General features: G+C 42.2%; 1 protein-coding gene across 3 annotated transcripts; it reads right to left on the reverse strand.

Moving 5' to 3' along the window:
• Positions 1-1,274: 1,274 nt before the first annotated feature.
• On the reverse strand, positions 1,275-22,159 carry LOC128744773 (glycerol-3-phosphate dehydrogenase, mitochondrial). 3 transcript variants are annotated; one of them, XM_053842003.1, is made up of 10 exons: positions 21,955-22,159; positions 4,997-5,110; positions 4,666-4,932; positions 4,487-4,599; positions 3,156-4,425; positions 2,905-3,093; positions 2,744-2,845; positions 2,552-2,678; positions 2,144-2,416; positions 1,275-1,859 (listed from the first exon to the last, which is right to left on the reverse strand). In XM_053842003.1, exons 2-9 carry the CDS (start codon positions 5,099-5,101, stop codon positions 2,403-2,405), a joined length of 2,187 nt encoding a protein of 728 aa, XP_053697978.1. In that variant the 5' UTR covers positions 5,102-5,110; positions 21,955-22,159; the 3' UTR covers positions 1,275-1,859; positions 2,144-2,402. The 3 variants fall into 3 exon arrangements, with proteins under 3 accessions (XP_053697978.1, XP_053697977.1, XP_053697980.1); XM_053842002.1 differs by lacking the exon at positions 21,955-22,159 and adding an exon at positions 15,256-15,423; XM_053842005.1 differs by lacking the exons at positions 1,275-1,859; positions 2,144-2,416; positions 21,955-22,159 and adding an exon at positions 15,256-15,423 and having other exon boundaries at positions 2,544-2,678.
• Positions 22,160-22,862: the final 703 nt, after the last annotated feature.

The raw sequence follows: 22,862 nt of genomic DNA on the forward strand, positions 1-22,862 counted from the left end.
ACTTTCGTGGAATTCTCCTATGGAAGAGAAAATCATTCCTTCATGTAACAAGAAGAAATCACTTCTAGTATACCCGCCAAAAAATCGATATTACTCCCTTAGCGCAGCAAAGCGCAGAAAGCCACCTAGTTTTCCGAAAAGTAGAGAAAATTTCGTATAAGATGCATTTAACGTGATCGTTTTCTGACGTTTCCCACCACACTTTCTTGATCGCTGAATATTGGTGTTGAGTTTCCCATACATTTTGTATGGAAGAACAAAATATCATTCTTCAATATGTTCAACTTCAGACATTTGTCAAAAATTCATTTTAACTTCAAACTGGCTAGAATTTTCAAGTTAACCTCCCAAAGTATTCTAGAAAATGATAAAAATATAATAATGGCAAAAACTTGAAATTGGATTTTTGACTTTTGGCCAGCTTTGCGCCATAGTGCGACGGTGCGTTCTCGTACACGTCCCTGAATTAAAATCATTGTGTAATAAAACGAACACTTCTGGATTTGTATTCACTCACTTGCATTTGGTAGCAGACGATCAGACAGAAAATCTACAACCATACTTCTGCTGGGCTATCGTGTCGGCTACATAATTAGCGAAGCCATAACAAAGGTGAATGTTTGCGAGTTCTTCCGGAGAATACATTTTAATGCTACAATCGTTTTCAGAAACGTCCCAGAGACACCCGAGTAGTCGGTTTCGTTATTGTTTTCCATATGCGTAAGACAGTGTCCGTCGCACGTGGTGATCTAGTGTGCTATGCGTGATGTATGATTTCGTGCAGTTGTCAGATACTAATTCAACACCCGAAACCATACGTTTAAAATGAAATTGCAACAAAACTAAAAGAAATAGGCCTTTCACGTCAAAGAACGAATTGTAGAACGATTCCAGAGCTTTAAATTGCTGAAAAAAAGCAATCAGTTTTATTACACCTTTTTAGGAGAAAATCGTTGAAAACGCCTTGAGAAACACTCATTTCGAAGCTTTTTGCTTCCAATAAGTTACTAACTTTCATGAAGTAGGAGGTTAAAGAGCTATTTTCAATACGAAATTTTCTCAGCTTTCGAATGAAGGTAACAGAATTGAGCTGGCTAGGATAATTTTTGTGCTAGAGCTAATTTAAGGCAAAAAGAACCGAAAACTAAAGATGCCTAATAACTCTGTAACGATTGAGATGCAATAACTCTGTAACGATTGAGACCCTATTCAGGATTTTCTTTCACGATTTTAATACGGAAATGCAATCCTAATCCATTGATATAAGTGATACTCTTTTCGATTTCAAATCCTTTATTTGTTCGCAATGCGTCAGTAGCTAAGTTATACATAAACTCACACCCACAAAACTTAGTCAGACTTTCAAACAAATAGAGAGTTTACTGAGGTGCATTTCATATTCTCAATAGTTGCTCGCAAGCGATTTGTATATATTTTAAAAAATTACGTCTCGACTTTATTTTGATACATTCGAACAGGTCACTCATAATCTTACATATAAATAACAACACATCATGTCAAATAACGGTTGAACCGGGAAGTTCTAAACAACAGTCCTCGCACAGAAAGGCTCGTGCGTTTTTACAACAGTTCCACAATTGATTCATATCACATCCAATTGACACAAAATTCCATTCGTTGTGGGTGGTACGGCGAAAGGATGAAAAATTAGCGCGGTTTCGGATTGCAACCAGTACTGCTTGCTGTCATTTTACGAAACCAACACTTGAATACTATCTACGCTTCATTGTGGATGATGGCGAACAGCTTTGCTTATCGCTGACTGCTTCAGGATTGTTGTGTCAATAAATATCTGTGCTACTGTTGTACCTATATGAATTAATTGGCGGGCATATTTCCTAAAAGAGTAAACAGTGAATTAATTCAGTGATCTAGTACAAAGATTGGAATTTAACACGAAAATGCTGGATGGGTAGTAAAAGTTGAACGAAACGTTTTTAGAAATAGGTTGAGTAAAGAAAAATTAGTAACAAAACAACTACAACACAGAATTTTTTTTCCATCAACTTGGTCCAATTTAAAGTAACAGAATTCAATCCAATTCAACGCGAAGAAAACTAACGTAATTCGATGAATTATGCAGGAACAACGCTCACACTTATAAAATGCCGTTATGTTTTACCTATCCTATTTGAAATGGTTTAGAAATAACTTCATCATCGCAGGCTGAAGGTATTCAATGAAGATCCTTTCCTAAGGATCGCCGATGGTTTTGATTTGCGATTATTATTTACAGCAACGTATAGACAGAAATGGCAGACAAATTACACAAAAAACATCCGCAGAAGCCAAGGAAGCTCAAGATGAGCCAGTTTGGTTTCTTTTTTGATGCAAATAAAAGTTGCACAATGGTTGGAAATACAAACTTTACATGCTTTAGATTACTTTCGTTGGCCTAGAAAGAAAAGAAAACATCTATCATGACGCATTTGTAGATATTTACCTCCAAGGTAATGGTAAAACGAAATGAAAATCGAAGAGTTTCTTCGGTCGAAATTAAAACAAAAGCAAACTAAACAAGTTTACAGACCGCCTCCCGAACGGTCTACGGTGATCTGTTTCCGCAATCGTTCCTGTTCCTTGCGAATCTCCTCCTGTTCGGCCACTGCTGCGAAACGCGAATGCGAAATATAGCCGGACTTGATGGCAGACATCATCTGTAGACGAGAATTTTTCCAATCAGTAATGATGGTTGAACATCGCCAATGGAAAAAGTGTGTACCTGTAGATATTCATCCAGCTCCACTTGGCCGTTCATGTTGGAATCGATTTCGCGGAGAATTTCGTGCAGCTCCTCGCCACTGACTTCCGCATCGCCGAATGACTGTAAATTAAAAAAAAACAGTTTAGAGCACAAATATTGTTTAAAATCAAACACAATACCCTCATGGCGCGCTTAATATCTGTTATCGAAACGTATCCCTTTTTCTCTTTGTCGATGGTTTCGAAGCGTTTTGTGTACTGATTGACTTCTTCCCTGGATAGATTAATCGGGATCTTCTCCTTAAGTTGACGATTAATCTGTTGACCCATCTGCGTCTGCAGGAAGTGCTCACACTCTTTAATTTGTTTCTATAAAAACAAATCCGAATCAACAACAACAACCTGAGCGATTATAGCCACTTTCAAATTACCTCCTTCTCATCCTTGGACCACTTCAACTCTTCAGCCATAATGTCAGCAATGTACGGTAGAGCTTCACTGGCAGCCTGGACGTTCAGGAACGACAGACGCAGACGACGTGCAATCATATCCACGCAGCTGCATGCATACTCGCGAACACCATAGCGAACTTCAGCATCGATGTACGGAAACTCGGGATGCAGCTTCTTCCCGATGATGGGCCATCTCTTGCCAGTAAGTGAAGCCATCTTAGCCACAGCGAATGCACGATCTCCATAGGATATGGCCAAATGTTTCGCAACCTCGACTTCAAGTCCTAAATCTTGCACCAACCGAATGTACATGGTCGGAGTCCAACCTTGCGCACCTTCAATGAACAGCCCATCGGTAACGCATCCACGCTCTGGCTTCAAATCGCACGCCTTAATCGCAGCGTCCATCGTATGCTCCGCCATGGCACGATACGTTGTCCACTTGCCGCCAGCGATCGTAACCATGTTGGACTCACTCACGTGAACTATGTGATTACGAGCCAACGACTGGGTATCTCCCTTGTTCGGATCCGATACCAATGGTCGAATGCCGCTCCAAGCCGACAACACATCACCCCGACGCACGTCTACGTCTTTGTTTAGATAGTTCTTAATTTCATTCAGAATGAACTGAATATCATCCTCGCCTGGAGCCGGACTGGCAGTGACATCACAAGGAGCATCTGTAGTACCGGCAATTGTGCCGTTCAACCATGGTAGGAAGAAAATCACACGCCCATCGGAGGTCGAAGGATCAAGCAGGCCCATTTGAGCCGGACTGTAGTAACCGGGAAGCACTATGTGAACACCTGAGCTTGGACAGCAGATCTCCTTCACGGATGGGTTATCCATCTTTCGAATCGAATCCGTAAACGGTCCAGTTGCATTGATAATGCACTTCGCCTTGATGGTCCACTCCTTCTTAGTTATGTTGTCCCGAACCTTGGCTCCGCACAAGACATTCTTACCGGATTCGTTTTTCTTTTTCAACAACTCCAACACTTCGACGTGATTCGTAATAGCGGCTCCGTGTCGGGCTGCTGTAAGCGAGATTGCCAAACACATTCTCGCGTCGTCCTGCTGACCATCGTAGTACACGATAGCGCCACGCAGCCTGTCACCCCTAAGCATAGGGAACAGCTCCAAGGCATCCTCTCGGGAAAGGTAGTACGAACTTTTGACGTTACGATCACCAGCCACAAAGTCGTAGGCCTTGATACCCACCCAGAAGTACGGTATCTCCCACCACCTGGAACAAATACAAAATATTAAAATTGTTAACTCAACTCTGATTGAAAGTGTCAACTCACGTGTAGACTGGCAACATAATTGGTAGTGGCCGTGTTAGGTGCGGAGCCGATCGTAGCATGGATGCTCGCTCATGCAGGGCTTCCTTCACCATCCGGTATTGTTCGATGTCGAGCTACAAATCATTGAACAAAGAACTTAACATTTTTCGACCCTACTCAATCTTAGGCAGCCTTCTTACCCCCAGGATAGCTTTCTGCAAATACCGTACACCGCCGTGGATCAATTTCGTCGACTTGGAGGACGTACCGCTGGCGAAATCGTCCCGTTCAACTAAGGCCGTCTTCAATCCTCGGGTCACCGCATCTAGTGCACAGCCGGCCCCGGTGGCGCCACCACCGATAATCAACACATCGAACTCTTCGCCACTCTGCAGAGCTTTCACCTGTTCTGCTCGGGATGGCAGTGTACGCTTGCGGCGCACTCGTTGTGTCTCTTCCATTTGAACCTGTGCCAATAAAATAAAATAACGTGAATACTCAACTATGATCGACCAAGCTACCGCAACTTACATGATGCGGCGAGATATCACTGGGTTTTAGAACGTAAGTGGTCAGAGCGGCACCTATGGCAACGCCGGCCGCCGTTATGCCGAACCTTCTCAGTCGCGAGGCCATGACTTATGTCTGAAAAGAAAAATAAAACGTTAAAATCTATCTTAACGAATTGGTAGAACATATTAAAAAAGGCACGATTGGTCGGGCCTTTTACGGAAGATTAAACTAAAGTGAGTTCTAACGTAAACATATACCAACACTCGATATACTTGATCACAGGAACTTGACAAAAATAAATTTCAGCTCATATTTTTGTCAACTGTGTTAATGGTGTTTGCACTTGAGGCGATCACTGATCTTTCGCGACCAGAAATTTAGGGTATGTAGTTGGACGATTTGCGGTTGCCATAAGATGGCGCGACATGCCACCGACTCGACAATATTAGTTTGCCGCTTCGAAGCTACGAATTGGCTTCGTTAGACTTTTGTTTTGTCTTCTCCTTATTAATATTGTGCATGACAGCCAAATCTGGATTATTTACCCTAATGCCAGTTGCCGTTGTTGCTCATTCTCTTTCTTACGACAGTGATTTCAGTATGTCGCAGTTTGATCGCAGTTCCGTGCAGTCGCACCTTCATTCGAAAGTGCGATATGAAATAACATGGAAAGTGTAGCGTAACGAGGAGAAAAGTTTAATAACACTTCCAAGTGGATAAAAAAGTGATTTTAGAAACGTTTTTGTTCTGTTACTCAAATGTTCAGGATATTCATAATGTACCATGCGCCTCCATTGAGTCACATTCCCATACAAACTTCAAGTTGAGTTTTCTCGGCTACACAGTTTAATAGGCTACACCTAAACGAGCAGTGCAGTAAAGTTCTGGATCAACAGGACTACACTATATGGTGTTAATGGTTAAGCTCTAAGCCTGTGACCGGTAGTGATGTTTCCTTGTTTGTCTGATAAATAATAAGAATTTTTACTGCTACCGACTCTTCACGGAAAGATCCAATTTCAACCCCGGTGAGGCGACTGATTGCATACTACACGGAAAAAATCAATTCTGATTCCAGGAGAGCTTCACTGAGGCTGTGGCCGGAAAAAGGGAGTTTCGTGCAGTAGACCCTATTGCAAGCACTTTATTCAAATGCCACATCTACTATAGTGGCGGTAGAAAGGCAAAACATGGAGTAGGTTTCGTAGTGTAGAAGACAAAAGCAACGAGTTATCGGGTGAAGGCCCGTACATGACCGCAATCATGACCGTTCTATGCACTATGGGCCAGAAATTAAAATTTCGGGATAAAAATATTTGCGGTTAAACAGCATGTCTCAGCTCAAGGTGGTCTTCGGCAATTTTTTGAATAAAAAATTGATGCATATTTTTAAGGGGTCGTCCAATATTTAAGCGTTACTTAAACAACAATTTAAGTAATAACTTTTTGAGTAAACTTTTTTTCACCTTTTTGGTTCCAAAATATTAAAGATAAACCGATTTCAAGTAATTTTTCTGAAGATATGAAACTTCTACCTTTTACCCATTTTCAGCAATAGACCTTTGTTTATAAACGACCCCTCAAATCACATTTCTTCTTATAACATGTTTAATTCAACAGACAGCTCAATGTGTTGTTCTAGAAAATATTTTGCACATAAAAGAGGAATATTTTTGCTGAAGACTGCTTTGCTTTATATGCATTAATTAATAAGATATAACTGGTTTTACGTTAAAAACCGTCTGATGAAAATTCCGAATATCTTAGCCATCTGCAAGTATCTCCAATTAGTTTGCATACCAATTTGTAGGGAATTATTAAAGCTATCTGCCCAAATGTGTATTTCAGAGAATACCTGAGAATATCATGGCTGGGAATACCTGGGAATAGTGCGGATTTTTTTTTTTTCATACATTTTATAACTTAATAAATATGCGTCCTAGCGTCAAACAGTCTTCACAGAAAATATGTATTTTAACATACTAAATAACTTTGTAGAACACTTGAAAGCAATAAAATAATCGTGTGCAAAGTTATTGAGTGCAATTGAGTTTTAAGCGCTCTTTTTTAACACATCATTATATTTCGTAACCGGTAAGAGATAGATAGTAACTTAATTCAGCAAAGTTGCTTATTTTAGTATTTTCTGAAACTTTTGGAGAAAAAAACTTTTTTTTTAAATTAATTAAGAAAACAAAAGTTTGTATCACCCTAATAGATGAATTCATGGTCAGCCTAATAGTGCAGAAAGATGTGCTATATTTTATTATTTTACTTCTCCGAAGACACCACCCTTGAAAAAATACACATTTTTCATCAAACGGTTTTTAGCCTAAAAACAGTTATATCTTATTAATTAATGCAGAAAAAGCAAAACAGTCTTCAGCAAAAATATTCCTCTTTTATGTGCAAAATGTTTTCTAGAACATCACATTGAGCTGTCTGTTGAAATAAACATGTTACAAGAAGAAATGTGATTTGAGGGGTCGTTTATAAACAAAGGTCTATTGCTGTAAATGGGTAAAAGATAGAAGTTTGGTATCTTCAGAAAAAATACTTAAAATTGGTTTATATTTAATATTTTGAAACCAAAAAGGTGAAAAAAGATTTACTCAAAAAGTTATTACTTAAATTGTTGTTAAAGTAACTCGTAAATATTGGACGACCCCTTCAAAAGATGCATCATTTTTTCATTCAAAAAGTTGCCGAAGACCACATTGAGCTGAGACACGCCGTTTAACCGCAAATATATTTGTCCCGAAATTTTAATTTCTGGCCCATAGTGCTATGACAGGCTCAAGAGGGCGTATTAAAAGTGCCCAAAACACAACGTAAAAATCATCATCGGAGATGCATATGCGTAGAATGGGAGGGAAGAACTCTTCCGTCTTGTCATTGGAAGACATAGCCTTCATCTGTCGTCAAATGACGACGGTCTGAGGCTCATAAACTTCACAGCGGCCAGAGATATGACCATTAATAGTACTAACTTTCCGCATCTGAATATTAGGAAAAACTCCTGGAGGCATCCAAATCTATCAGGTCATGATGGACGGTCGACACTTTTTGGATGTCATCGAAGTTCGGTGTTTTCGGGGAGCAAATATCGACTCTGACCGCTATCTCGTCGTGTCTAAGGTTCGCGCAAGGCTGTCGAACGCAGCAAAGGCTCGCACTGAGAGGACGCTGCGATTCTATTCTAGCGGTTGACGGCAGATGACGTGGCAGCGGAATAAGCTTGAAAGCTTGATCAACGAATCGCAGAACAGCAGACTAAAAGGGAAAAAGATAGAAGTGGGCTGTGGAGGAACCTTTATGGTGCAATTGGAACAATTACGGGAGAGGTGGTTGGCAAGACTTGTAAAACCAGGTCAGGAGTCGCACACTCACTGCCACCATCACAGGAGGAGGTTAAGAAGGTAATTAGCAAGCTAAAAAATGACATGGCTGTTGGGAAGGAAGCCTGGCAAAGGATGATCATATGTATTCCGTAACCGCTGTTCACCAACTCCTATCCCTACCTCCACGTGTTGCCGGCTGGGGTACGCAACCTTGGTTGTCGTACGCTAACAGGGAAGGGGGCACAGTGGCTCCCGCCCACCTTAAGATGGCAGCCCCGTCATGGGATAAGGACCTTGAGTTAACAGCCTACTGTACCGGAACATAAAAAGTTAATCAAAATGAAAGAAGAAATCTATCTGGATTATTGGCAATGACCTTTAGCATGAAAACACGGACACGAATCGGAACATGGAATATACTAACCCTTGCTCAGCAGGGCAAGCTGGCTCAACTTGCAAGGGAAGCGGACTACCTGAAACTTGAAATCCTAGGGCTGAGCGAGGCCCGCCAGCCGGGTACTGGCGAACACAAGATATCATCCGGGCAAGTCTTGCTCTACTCTGGCATACGAGGTGAAAATGCTACTCGAGAGAGGGATGTTGGATTCCTAGAGAGCCCAGGAGCACATGCGACCCTAAAACGAAGTGGGAACCGATAAATGAGCAAATAATCGTTGGCAGTTTCAAAACACGGGTTAGATACCTTATGGTACTCCAGTGCTATGCGCCAACAGATGCTGCCGACCTGCAGGAGAAAGAGTTTTTACAGCCAGCTGAACAGCGTGGTTGAGAAAATCCCGAAGGGGGACATCCAAATCAACTTGGGCGACTTCAACGCAAAGATTGGTTCAAACAACGCGTCATGGGACGCCTTGGCCTAGAAGAGATGAGCGAAAACGGGGAGCTGCTTACATAATTCTGTGGTAATAACAACATGGTCATTGGTGGATCGCTCTACCCCCAAAGACCAGCACATAAAGTCTGGTGGGCCTCCCGCGACGGCCGAACAGAAAATCAAATCGATCACATATCAGCCGAAAATGGTAAAGAAACCTTCTTAATGTACGCAACAAACGCAGCGTTGATATTACATCTGACTATCATCATCATCATCATATGTTATCGCTGAAATACGTTTGCGCGTCGCACGTGTCCAACGACGGGTTGGGGGCGAAAATTGGGTACCGTTACGACGTCCGCCGATTGGAGAATCCTGAGTTGAAAAGGGCCTTTGTCGAAGAACATGAATCCCGAGTCTCGGAGATACCATCTGATGCAACCATTCATCACGACAAGTGCAAATGAAATTTGAAGGACGATCGACTAGCGGAGAGAGGCGAAAATCGGCAACAAACGAGCTCGAACCAGATCGGGTAAAACAGCTACCCGTCAACAATTCGCCGAATTGGAGAGGGCTGTTAAATGAGCTTGTAGGCAGGACAAGAGATCCTGGGCTAACTTCCTAGCCGAACAAGGAGAAACCACCGCCACCAATGATGATATCCATATGTTGTACGGTATTTCTCATCGCCTTAATGGTGCCAGGATGAATACAAAAATGCCGCTACAACTCTGAGGTGCCAACGCTGGATGAAATAGAAGCAGCCATCAAGAGTATGAAATCCAATAGAGCGCCAGGGATATAGATTGTATTTCAGCCGAGATACCCAAAGTTGACACATCTTCGTCGGCTCAGATGATGCGTCAGCATTTCAGGGAATATTAATCAAAGTCCCTAAAACAGGAGACCTAACTGAATGCGGTAACTGACGGTAACTCACGTTGCTCTATATTACTCTCAAAGTACTCTGTAAGGTAAGCCTCAACCGGATTCAGGAGAAGATCGATGCTACTCTCCGGCGGCAACAAGCTTGGGCCGAAACGTTTTAATATGACTTGATCCTTCTTTATCGACAGACTTCGCGGCCAGCTGTTAAATGACAGTTACGGGGCTAATGCAAAAATCCTACTGACTCTATCTAGCAGCATCGCCTAGCCGAGATTCAAACATACGACGACTGACTTATTAGACCAGCATCATATTATTTCCAGAATTGTGTGCTATGTTACAACACGGAGGAGGGTCAGAAGTACGTTCCAATCACCGCAGGGGTTCCGCAAGGTTCCATACTGGGCCCGGTGTTGTGGAACGACATGTATGACGAGATGTTGAAGCTAAAGTTCCCGGTAGGGGTTGTGATTGTCGGCTTTATGGACGACATCACCTTGAAAGTCCACGATTAATTTATCAGAGAGGTTGAGTTGACGACCGCCCATTCTATAAGCATTGTCGAAGATTGGATACGCTCCAGGAAACTGGAGCTAGCGCATCATAAAACGGAGGTTATCGTGGTGAACAACCGCAAGTCGGCGCTGCAAGCAAAGATCAGTGTTGAGGACTGCACTATTTCGTCAACGCGATCTTTGAAACTCCTGAGAGTTATGGTCGACGAGAAGCTCAAGAAGACTTCCACAGCTATTTCGGTTTTGTCCCGAATGATGTCTATTAGCTCTGCGGTATATGGCAGCAAGCGAAGGCTATTAGCCAATGTGATCCAGTCCATTCTTAGGTATGGCGGACCGGTGTGGTCATCGGCGTTAGGAACCAAAAGCTACCGACGTAAGCTGGAAAGTATCTATCGTCTCATGTGCTTGAGAGTGACGAGTGCATATCGCCCAGTTTCACATGACGCAATCTGCGTCTTAGCGGGTAGGATGCCTATTGACACCATTATCAGCGAGAACGTAGAGTGCTTCAACCAATGTGGAACTAGAAGCATACGGAGTACCACAAGATCGGCCTCGATGATCACATGCACCTTTCAGCATTGGACAAAAGGTAGGAGTCACAACGACTACTCGTTAAAGACTAAAACACGAGGGTGGTCTATCACGACTTTCATCTACTCAAGTCTTTGAACCGAAATTATTCGTGACGAACTTTCCATTCCTGAAGGAAGGAAACATTTCAAAACACTGAAGGAGGAAACATTTCAAAACAAACTGCTGTCAAAGCATTCCAAATCCGACTACTAGAAGCGCTGCAGTAGAATAAATAGTGCGCCCAGATATTAGATGACTCGGGGCTTATCCTTCCTTCGAAGCTTACTCTACTTCATTCATTCGTTCCTGAATCCTCACTATCAGCACTCTATCTCCAATTATAGCCGTGCCTGGCGAGCAATCATTGCGTTCCTGTGACCGGTGCTTTTTAACTATACAAGTGACTTTTGCACTGTCTAGATGCTTCATCGAGGTAAAATAGAGTTCACAATTGAGGAAGAGTAATGAGAGGCCTCTGAGCCACTCGGCATCGAAAGGCATGATTCTGCTAATATCCGAAACCACAGCCACAACGGTCACTCACTTGTCACAGCAGACTCCGAACCATGCGGCTACGGAGGCTTCCCTTTTTGAAGAGCATCCGCATCTATGGCTCAGGCAGTACGTTGAAGGGCATACTGAGAAAGAAAGAAGGAACTGCTGCAAACGACGAGAGGGAATACACGCGAAAATAGAATCTGGTTACCAAACAAGTGGAAAAACTGCTTGCAAAGCTAGAGCAACGGGTTATGATAAAAAGTAAGGTTGATTATGGCCTTACAATAAGTATGAGATCCACCCGAGGATACTCGATACAACAAAAAATGAGAAAAGCTAATTTTTTTTCTAACAACGTGTTCGTGTCCGAACCTTTTGTTTTAGTGTTCAACCTCTAGGGGAAGGGCGGTAAAGACGGACACTGCGGGAAAGATGGACACTTGTCATATATCATAAACAATAATTTTTTGAAGCAAATCAATGCACAGTGGTCCAAACAGCGAAAAACGTGATCGTTTGATATAGCGCCGAAACGTGAAGTTTTTCGCATATAGTACCTTTAGGAACATTTCTTGGTATAACAAGCTCCTTCTTGTGAGAGAAATCTTTGGGTGATTAATTTCCTTAAAAGTGAGATACGAAATTTATTTTCTCGTATATTCGAAATGCAGGTTTGGTACTTTCAGCAAAGTTGTAGTAAATATCAATACAAACCACTTTGTCAAAGACACCATACTTGTATCTCTTGATGGAAATTATCTATTAAGCGTTATTCGAGGACAGACCCTTTAAAACAGTTTTTAAGCCCTGACTTATTCTGGTTAACTTTTACGTGTTCATAGTGTTCTAGAAAGTTGTTTATCTGGCTAAAATAAACGTTTTTGTAGAACATTATTATACGCGTTTTTCTGCAGTTTCGGCGATTTTGAGTATTTTTGATGAAAAATAGTACTACTTTGAGTTTAAATATTTCTCAAAGTGGCAAATGGTGGCAGATCAAACAACTCCTACTTAACAGACACTATATGCGAAAAACTTCACGTTTTGGCACGATCATCACACGATCACGTATTTCGCTTTTTGGACCACTGTGCAATGATGGGAAATGTTTCTATAGACTGAAGAACACTTTTGAATTAAACTGCCGATTTTTAGCAGCGCAGTTGTAAAATTTATAAGCACAATTGTAATTGTAAACCGATGTAATTTTGTGTGTGAAGAAAATGGCTGGTAAATCGTTAAAAACCAATTCATTCATGCTATATCGACGACATTGCGTTAGTTTGATCCTTCACTAAATATCCATTGGAAGTCTGGTGAATTTCTAAATATTCAGTAAAAAGTTATTGAAGTTTGAAAAAATGGTTTCCAAGTCTGGAAAGACGGACACCCAAAAGTAGGGAAAGACGGACGGACGGAGATTTAGAACTGATGTTGCCCTACAACAATTTAACATTGCAAATACTTACATTTCATATATGTAAAAGCAACCAGAAGTCATTAAACAGTTGGAATAGACCAATTTTTAGAAACGATTATTTGTCACCAATTAAAATATTGATGGGAACCATTTTATTTCCTCGCTCAAAGGGGGGATTGGGAAGGGGGGTTTCCCAAACCAATTCTTTCCTAAATACATGTTGAAATATGTTAATCTTTCTTAATACTGAGAGTGTCTGTCTTTCCCATATCAAGTGTCTGTCTTTCCCGTCCATGCGCGAAAACTCTGATTTATACATAATGTTTATAATGTTTAGGAAAGTATAAATTTTGGAAGAAATTTTCTACCACACGTTGTAACTATATTAGACAGTGACTTAAAGGTTCAGTTTGTATGAAAATTGCGATCAATACAGTTATATTTGAGTAGATATTTAGTCTTAACCTTAAGGTGTCCGTCTTTACCGCCCTTCCCCTACTATAAAACATCTAGCAGCGGTTCCAATAAATTTCCTCACATTTGAAAAAACTCCGTTTGCATAGTTTTACTACATTTCACAAATTGATAATGGCATTAAATTATTACTTCCTGAAATTAAACCAGGTACCAGTTATAACACTACCAAAGTTGCGTAAGTTCGTAAATAATGCGTTGAACTCAAATGTTTGGTAAGACTTTTTTCGCGAAACATAAAATTTAACAAAATAAAAAAAACCTTTACAGCCCTTTACAGTTTAGTTGGAAATAGTTTTTGCACCTCCTTCTGACTCACTGCAAATATGTAAGTGAAAACGATTTATATCTTCAGAGCACTCTCTTGTTAAAGAAAGGCGTTACTTTTCAACGGAATCACAAGAAATTCGCAGCGTTGTTGATATCATAAATCTTTCTTAGGCAACATAAAAATCAGTCGATTTGCACGCATTTTTCTTAAAAGCTATCTTCTTCCAGCACAAGTTAAAACTTTTTGAATTTTTTTTAACTCATTATTTCGCTTTGATATTTCCATATCATATTTTTCAAGTTTAATCTATCCCATGAGCTTCTCTTGTTTCAGTACTCATCACCACACCTTAGTTTGCGATTAAGCTTTTCAACAAAGGACACACTGCACTGTTCGCTATAACAGAATTAATGACTTCACATGACGCGATGACTTCACTTTATCGCGATTCGATCACGTTTTTCCATTCACGGGAATATAATGCGTCACAAATTAATGCGCCATCCCTCGGAATTGAACAAATATACACTCTCTCATCACAACACCACCGACCATACGTACCGGAGGAAGTCAAACATAGATATACAGAAGAGGAAAACCGAGAATGCCACTTGTTGAATCATCACAATGCTTGAATGGTTTAAAAATATGATTATATCCGTACGTCGATCAGCTGAAACCGAAAACGCACGGTCGTAACCGCTGCGACATGACGTTTATCCGTTTTGAGGTCACCGGAGGGCATCGAGGGGACCTTGAATTCACGTGACATAGCATGGGTTGCATGTTAAATTTATATGTTTTATATGCCTTCCATCTCACTTTCAACAGACACTTCTTGGCAGCTGACAAGATACACAATTAAAATTAAACACGCCGCGGCGCACCGCATTGCATTAGATTGTAGACACCTTGGCTAAAAGTGGTTGCATTCAAAGTAAGACAACTCTGCACTAGTGCACTATTGGTGTGGTCAAATGCAATGAACTCGATTATAAAACGGAATTTCTGTTCTATTAATACACTCGCCTATTTTGGTTTCAAGTTATGTAAGCAGCTGTTACAGATAATTTATCCAAATGCTTCTTTCTTATGATTGGTATACTTCATCCACTATCTTCCATTGAAACCCTTCAAGTATCGATTAATTAACACTCAAGCAACATAGTATTCGTTTCGTCGACATTCGCTCAATGCAACTTCAATCGTCTAAATCCATGCTTCCAGCATCGCACCGCCTCAGTTCGCATTACAACCATGATTATGATTCACTCGTCTGACCTTCAGACATTAACATCTGTTCTACTTACTTACATCGTTTTCAGTAAACAATGAAAAATAATTTTCCACTTTTCCACTATTACGTAATTATTGGATGAAAAATCCCTTCTTTTCATTGATTTCACCAGCAAATTCGGTATTTTATTTCCCGCTGATTGAAACTCATTACCTTTACTCGCACGTGTTACTGCACAGCTTGGTAGACTCCACCAGACGGTAACGGAAATATTACTACCTCGTAATGAGCTGTATCGCACAAGTTCTGGAACCACCTGCAATGCCAAGGGAAGTTACTCCTGGCAGATTTAGTCGAGAGAACGAGACCGCTCGAAGGACGTCGCGAAGCAAACTAAGCTAGTAACGCAAGCTTAGCCGGCCGCACACCTCGCCACGAAAGTTAAGTCATTGCATTCGCTAAAACTATATTTGCGCAGACGTGCGTCTGCTAGTGCGGCAGCCTGCGGTTCAGTAGATCCCAATATTGATTTTTTTTACATTTTTATTTTAGCAAACATTTGCTTCATCTAGAAAACCCCGTAAAACTTTGCGATTAAAAATCAATAAAAATTATCGAAACCGTATTGCGTGATGAAACACTGTAATTATTCGATTCATAGTGCCATCCGTACGAACACCGAACGTTCCGTCGTCGTTCATCGACGGGTAGGTGGGTAGGTATAGTTTGTCGCGAATATCAAGCAATAAAGATTAGATGTTTTGATACGGAATGGCGCGCGGATGGACGGCTTCCCCTATGCGCGTGGTATCTCGTAGCATGATGACTGTATGATGAAGCTGATGCAATTACAAACTGATTGACTGGACTGGAGTGTGTGCCACTGCTAATGGTTTGTAAACCACCCTACACGTGATACATTCGTGTTATGAGACAGATTCGCCAGCTACATCAGCGTAATTGATCAATATTTGTCTAATGAGGTATTATGGGGATTGATCCCACTATTTAAGAGCACCCTGAAAATTTGCAGTATTTAAAAGATTTTTTTTTATTTTTAAATCCCGTCATAGACTAATCAAACATAATTGATGTATCTATGTTCTATCTTTGTGACAGTGAAGAATTGCCCAATCAGCAAGAAAAAAACATAATTTTACAAGTTAGGTAACAGAATATCGATGATTTTTTAGTAGTTGATAGCTAAAACAATAAAAAGTACATAGAACAAAACAAAATACTGATATCATGTTCAAATATTTGGTAACAGTTTCAGTCTGCATGCTCTTGAAACTATTAACCATTCAAAGTTACGGGACACGACAGTTCTTCAAGAATACTCGTAGCATCAGGGGGCAGAACCACCAATGGGACTGCAGCAGCTTTTGAAGACGCATGGAGGGACAACATTCGAAAACGCACACTTCGAAAAAGAATTGTAATTTTACGTATTCTGGAATGCACATAAACGGAACATCGCGAATCATATAAAATTACGTGTTATTCCACTTGTTTATTACGTTTGGCTTGATGTAAAAATATCTTTAAAAACGATGTAGTCTATTTACGTTTTATTTAATGGAAATAAATATATCGGATTTCAGATTACGTCGAATATGAGATACATTTTTTCGTTCTGTGTGGGTGCAACGCTGTAGCGCCACTAGACGACGCCGAATCTACGAAAAAGCGACTGATTTGACGATGAACGCAAGTTGTTAGTGGAGAAGAAAAAATGCTGCAATGCCTTACGAGAGCTAACGCGGAGCAGGTAAAACCTATTACATCCAGAAAAGTCAGAAGCACAACGACCCACGTATGTTATTTTTGTGGATTTCAGGGCAGCATACGATACAGTCGAGCGCGAACAGTTCGACAGTCTGACGTGGCTGATCAAAACTACGCTGGAGCAAGTGATATGCTACGTGCGTGTTCACGCAGAGGGTTGCGCCAAGGAGATGGACAATCCTGTATGCTATTTAACATAGCTATTGAAGGTGTCCCCCGGCGAGGAGCAAAACGAGACGAGCGATCTAAAGTAAAAGTAGTGAACTGCAAGCCTTCCCAGGTGACCTGGACATCATTACAGGGAACTTACAAGGAACACCAGATGCAATCTACACGTCTAGACTGATAACGGAAGCCAGAAGGATTTGGGCTATTAATTAATGAGCCAAAAAATAAATATATGGTAGTAAGAAGTTAAGGTAAGAAGAAGGTAGTAAGAGAAAACAACGTTCGCCTCCCACGGACAGAAACTATCGATGGCCATAAACTCGCAGTCAGCGTTACCAACCGGTTTTTACGAAAATCTGGAAAACGACAATAAAAATGTCTGGAAAAATCTGGCTGTCATTTGATCTAATGGAAGACAATGTTTGAAAAACGTCTTTTTTGTCTGATTAGGCATCAAAAAGTCTGGAAAATCCAGACAAATCTGGAAGGTTGGCAACGCTGCTCGCAGTGATTAATGAGTTCATATATTTGGGATCTCTAGTTACCACCGACAATAATTTGAGTAACGGGTTTCAAATGGTGAGTTGACAACCTGGAAGGAGCGTAAAATACAGCTCTGGTCCTCACAAGCTCCCGCCTCACGCCTCTACGAGTCATATGATACCAAATGCGGCGTAGCCTGGGCAATGTTGTCAATCTGACAATAGCGAAGTGAGGAGGTGCGACGCGAATACTGGCGCGGTAACCATAGCATGGCGGTAGAGTAAATGCTTCGTCAAATACGAGCGTCTGTTCACCAAGGGCGTGCGGCTCAAACAGCGTCTGTTGCCCTTGTTAGGGGCGGCTGATTATCATACTCATCCTCGTGCCAACGGGGACTCTAAACAGTGCTGTGCGCTCCTCCGGCGAGACAGGGGGTTAGGAGCAGACCCAACAAGCCGCCCTGGAAAATAAAAAGTTACCAACAACAACAACGAAAAAGAAAATAATGATCGGAACAATCGGCGTCGATCCACGTGACAAAATAAGGACTACGATTGGAAACTCGGGACTAGGAATTGCAAATCGCTCGGCTTCCGGGGTTGCGATAGGATAATCTATGATGAACTACATCCCCGAAACTTCGACGTCGTAGCACTGCAGGAACTTTGCTGGACAGGACAGAAGGTATGGAAAAGCGGGCATCGAGCGGCTACTTTCCCGATTCTCCCCGAGCTGTGGCACCATCATCGAGCTGGGAACCAGCTTTATAGTACTGGGAAAGATGCGCCAGCGTTGATTGGTTGGCAACCGATCAACGCAAGGATGTGCAAGTTGAGGATTAAGGACCGTTTCTTCAATTACAGTATCATCAATGTGCACTGCCCTCACGACGGAAGACCCGATGACGAGAAGGAGGCGTTCTACGCACAGCTGGAGCAGGTGTATGATGGCTGTCCGCGACGGGACGTGAAAATCGTCATCGATGACATGAACGCGCAGGTACGACGAGAAGCTATATATAGACCGGTAATCGGGCTAAACAGCCTGCACTCGACGGTGTTTAACACGCGTCGAAGTCGTGCGCCGCGACCCAACATCGAGCAGCTACAAGACATCGAAGTTGCCCAGGAATACGCGCGGCAGCTGGAAGCAGCGCTACCAACGGAAGAGAAACTTGACACAGGAACTCTTGAAGATGGTTGGGAAGGCATTGAGACCGTCATCGGTAGTACTGCTCTAGCGGCACTAGGTACAATGAATCCGAACCGAAAAAACGATTGGTTTGTCGGCGAATGCGAGCAATTAGTGCAGGCGAAGAATGCAGCACGTGCGAGAGTGCTGCAACACCGTACGAGGGCGAATGTGGAGCGATACAAACAAGCACGGAACAGGCAAAACTCGGTCTTCCGGAGGAAAAAGCGCCAACAGGAAGAACGAGATCACGAGACGATGGAAGAACTGTTTCGTGCTAACGATAAACGGAAGTTCTACGAGAAGCTAAACCGTTCACGCAAAGGCTATGTGCCGCAGGCCGATATGTGTCGGGACTCAGACGGTAAGCTTCGGTAAGCGAACGAACGTGAGGTGATCGAGAGGTGGAAGCAGTATTATGGCGAGCACCTTAACAGCGATGTAGCTGAACATGAAGGTGACGATATGGCAATAGATCTTGGAGCACGTGCAGAAGACGATAGAAATCCAGCCCCCGACCTCCTGAGGAGGTAGCAGTAAAGATCGGTCGGCTGAACAACAATAAAGCGGCTGGGGCTGATCAGCTACCCGGCGAGCTGCTGAAATACGGTGGTGACGCACTGACTAGAGCGCTGCCCTGGGTCATTGTCAAGATTTGCGAGGAGGAGCTACTACCTGAGGAGTGGACGGAAGGCATCGTGTGTCCGATCTACAAAAAGGGCGACAAGATGGATTGTTGTAATTACCGCGCAATCACACTGTTGAACGCCGCCTACAAGGTACTCTCCCAACTTTTATGTCATCGATTATCACCATTTGCAAAGGAGTTCGTGGGGCAATATCAAGCGGGATTCATGGGCGCCCGTGCCACTACGGATCAGATTTTCGCGCTTCAACAAGTGTTGCAGAAATGTCGCGAATACAACGTGCCCACGCATCATTTATTCATCGACCTCAAATCGGCGTATGACACGATCGATCGAGAACAGCTATGGCAGATTATGCACTACTGCGGATTTCCGGATAAACTAACGCGATTGGTCAAGGCGACGATGGATCGAGTAATGTAGGTTTGTCGAGTATCAGGGGCAGTTTCGAGTCCCTTTGAATCCCGAAGAGGGTTACGGCAAGGTGATGGGCTTTCATGTTTGCTGTTCAACATCGCTTTGGAGGGTGTGATAAGAATAGCTGGGATAGACACGAGTGGCACGATATTCACGAAGTCCGTCCAGCTTCTTGGTTTCGCTGACGACGTTGACATCATTACACATACCTTTGAGAGGATGGCGGAAACATACATCGGACTGAAAGCTTAAGCCAAACGGCTTGGACTTCTCATTAATGTATCGAAAACAAAATACATGAAAGGAAGAGGTTCTAGAGAAGTGAATGCTGGCCTCCCTCTCCGGATTCATTTAGACGGTGATGAAATCGAGGTGGTAGAAGAGTTCGTGTATCTGGGCTCACTGGTTACCGCAGACAACGACGCCAGCAGGGAAATACAAAGACGCATTATGGCAGGAAATTGTGCCTACTTTGGACTCCGTAGGACGCTTCGATCGAACGAAATACGCCACCGCACGAAGTTAACAATCTACAAGACGCTGATTAGACCGGTAGTCCTTTACGGCCATGAGGCATGAGCTATGCTCGTGGAGGACCAACGCGCGCTTAGTGTTTTCGAACGGAAGGCGTTGCGCACCATCTACGGCGGAGTGCAGATGGAAGACGGACGTGGAGGAGGCGAACGAACCATGAATTGCATCAGCTGCTTACGGAACCACCCATCGCACACACCGCAAAAATCGGTCGCCTGCGATGGGCTGGGCACGTCGTGAGGATGTTGGACGACAGCCCGATTAAAAAAGTTCTAAATAACTATCCGATGGATCGATCAAGTGGAAGGCGACCGGCGGACCCTACGCAGACTACGTGGCTGGCGAATTGCGGCCATGGACCGAGTGGAATGGAGACGACTCCGCACTTCGTACAGCAGAGGAAACTACGGCCTGGAGCTGACTAAGTAAGTAAGTACTTTCGGAGAACCAGTCTTGGAGTCTTCGAACGGAATTTGTTGCCCACCATGTACGATAGAGAGTAGATGGTTGATGAAGCCGTAGAGAAGCCGAACAAATCATGAATTCCACTAACTTCTGAGGAACCACCATCGTCCATACCACATACATCACGGTTGCGCTGGACTGGGCACGTAGTAAGAATATCAGACGACACTCCAGTGAAAATGGGTTTCAACAGCTACGAAATAGGAATGAGGCGAAGAAATGCCCATACTTTTGGGCGTATGCGATGATGCGACGTACCATACCGGACGTATTTTTTCCACCGGAGCCCGCTTATTGTTGGTACCGCTACGGTCATTTGAGAGGACGGTTTTCATCGCAGTGCAGTGTCGTCCGCCAAAGACGACTTGCTGGTAAGAAATACTATTTCAAGTTTCCCCTTTTCGTTCAACAGGATCTGTACCAACTGAAGCTTTTAGCTGATTTCTTAAGAACTTTTACATTTGCCCAATGCTCCCAGGATATCGAAAACAAGTGGAGGCTTCTGAAAACGAAAACGCAAAACGTCTTCGTGAACCATGAACGACGTAAATAAACCATGCAGAAAAAATATTGAGAGCACGCTTTAATTGAAAAGGCTGTACTGTGCACATATGCATTCTTGTTGTTACATATATGCACATACGCAAATCAAACGTCACTTTTCGTAGATAAATTTATCTTAAGTAATTAAAATTAAAAAAATGTTACACACTTTTGCCGAACTTTTAACTAAACATTCTCGTATCTTAAGAAGATGTGTCGTTTATTTCTCCTAATTATCCATGTAAACTTTAAAGCAACTGAAAGAAAAGTTATCTTTTTGAAAAAAGAAATGACTACTAATCAATTTGAAAGGCATATCAGTCCCATAAGCCATATGTTGTTAGAGAAAAAATATTCAATAAAGAGTCAACCCGGCTGCATGGCAGCTTAACCAATTTTCGCCTAGCTTATTCACCCACGTTCGCACTGGATACGATGATAACCCGCCCTGGGCTCACCCAATATTGATTATTTCGCTTTGTTATCTTCGCACGTACTGATGAAATACCACAGAATAACAATACGGCTGCGAGTGAAGTGAACTGTCACAGTTCTACGAACCGCAAATGATCTCGTGAATTTCTAAAAATACACGACAACCGGAGACATATGGCGGTATAAATTATGATATAAATAATTTCACAGTGTGTCAACCATATCGTATTTCGTAGCTTACCGAAAACAATACTTTTCGATCCACTTTTCCAGTCGTATGTACAATGAAGTGTGTATTCCTTATCGTGCACTCGATCGGTTCCAATTAGATGTTTGATTTTCGTTATCGGTGTTTGATTCTAAATCAGTAAGCACTTGAAACGTAACTATTGCCATTGATGAACAACAGCAAGTGTAATTTAACTCACGTGCCGAATGCACCGATGAGATAACACTGCACTATACGGTGGGTTGGTTCGGGTCACTCGAAACTTACAACGATAATAGTAATCGTTAACCTTCCGCCCGGGATAGTCCACTGGTGACTGGTTGCAAGTGTAAGTCACAACATGCCAAACCAAGTAATGGCACTGATGGCGAAAAATGGCATCCCTGCTGGCGAATAGTGCCCCCAAGTACGCATGTGTCAAGCTCCGCGAGCAAAAAAAAACTCATTCTGAAACAACCCCAAGTGAAAGTATGGTCCATTTGCGAATAATGAACCCTTCCGTTATTATCAATGATTCTCGTGTCGTTTTTTTTCTGGAAGATACTTGAACATTGCAACACAGTTTACAATTGTATTTACTAAAAAATAGTAATTATTTGAGTGCATTCAGTTGGACATTTTGCATCACGAAATGAAAATAGTCTGTAGCAAACAATAACTGATGCAGAAATGGGATAATGTACCATACTATGGGAACATCTGGTTCGCAAATAAAAACAGAGCGTAAACATTATAATTTACTACTTGTGGAAACGCGTAGTATTTAACTAGTGCAGATCCACTGCGCATTACTAGCATACAATCAAATGGGTTAAAAACCTGATTAATAATTCAAAACTTAAAATTCACGAGCTATTGATAGTAAAATCTGTAAATTGGGCAAGAAGTTATTTCTACTTTTAGTTCTACTGTGTTAGAAT

This window comes from Sabethes cyaneus, chromosome 3 (assembly GCF_943734655.1).
Source record: "Sabethes cyaneus chromosome 3, idSabCyanKW18_F2, whole genome shotgun sequence".
NCBI lineage: Eukaryota > Metazoa > Arthropoda > Insecta > Diptera > Culicidae > Sabethes > Sabethes cyaneus.

Excerpts from the sequence above, each read along its gene's own strand:
- LOC128744773 (XM_053842003.1), bottom strand. The coding sequence starts at position 5,101 with ATGGCCTCGCGACTGAGAAGGTTCGGCATAACGGCGGCCGGCGTTGCC. Across the intron at positions 4,933-4,996 it reads GTGATATCTCGCCGCATCAT|GTTCAAATGGAAGAGACACA; the intron begins GTAAGTTGCGGT and ends TTATTGGCACAG. Across the intron at positions 4,426-4,486 it reads ATTATGTTGCCAGTCTACAC|GTGGTGGGAGATACCGTACT; the intron begins GTGAGTTGACAC and ends TATTTGTTCCAG.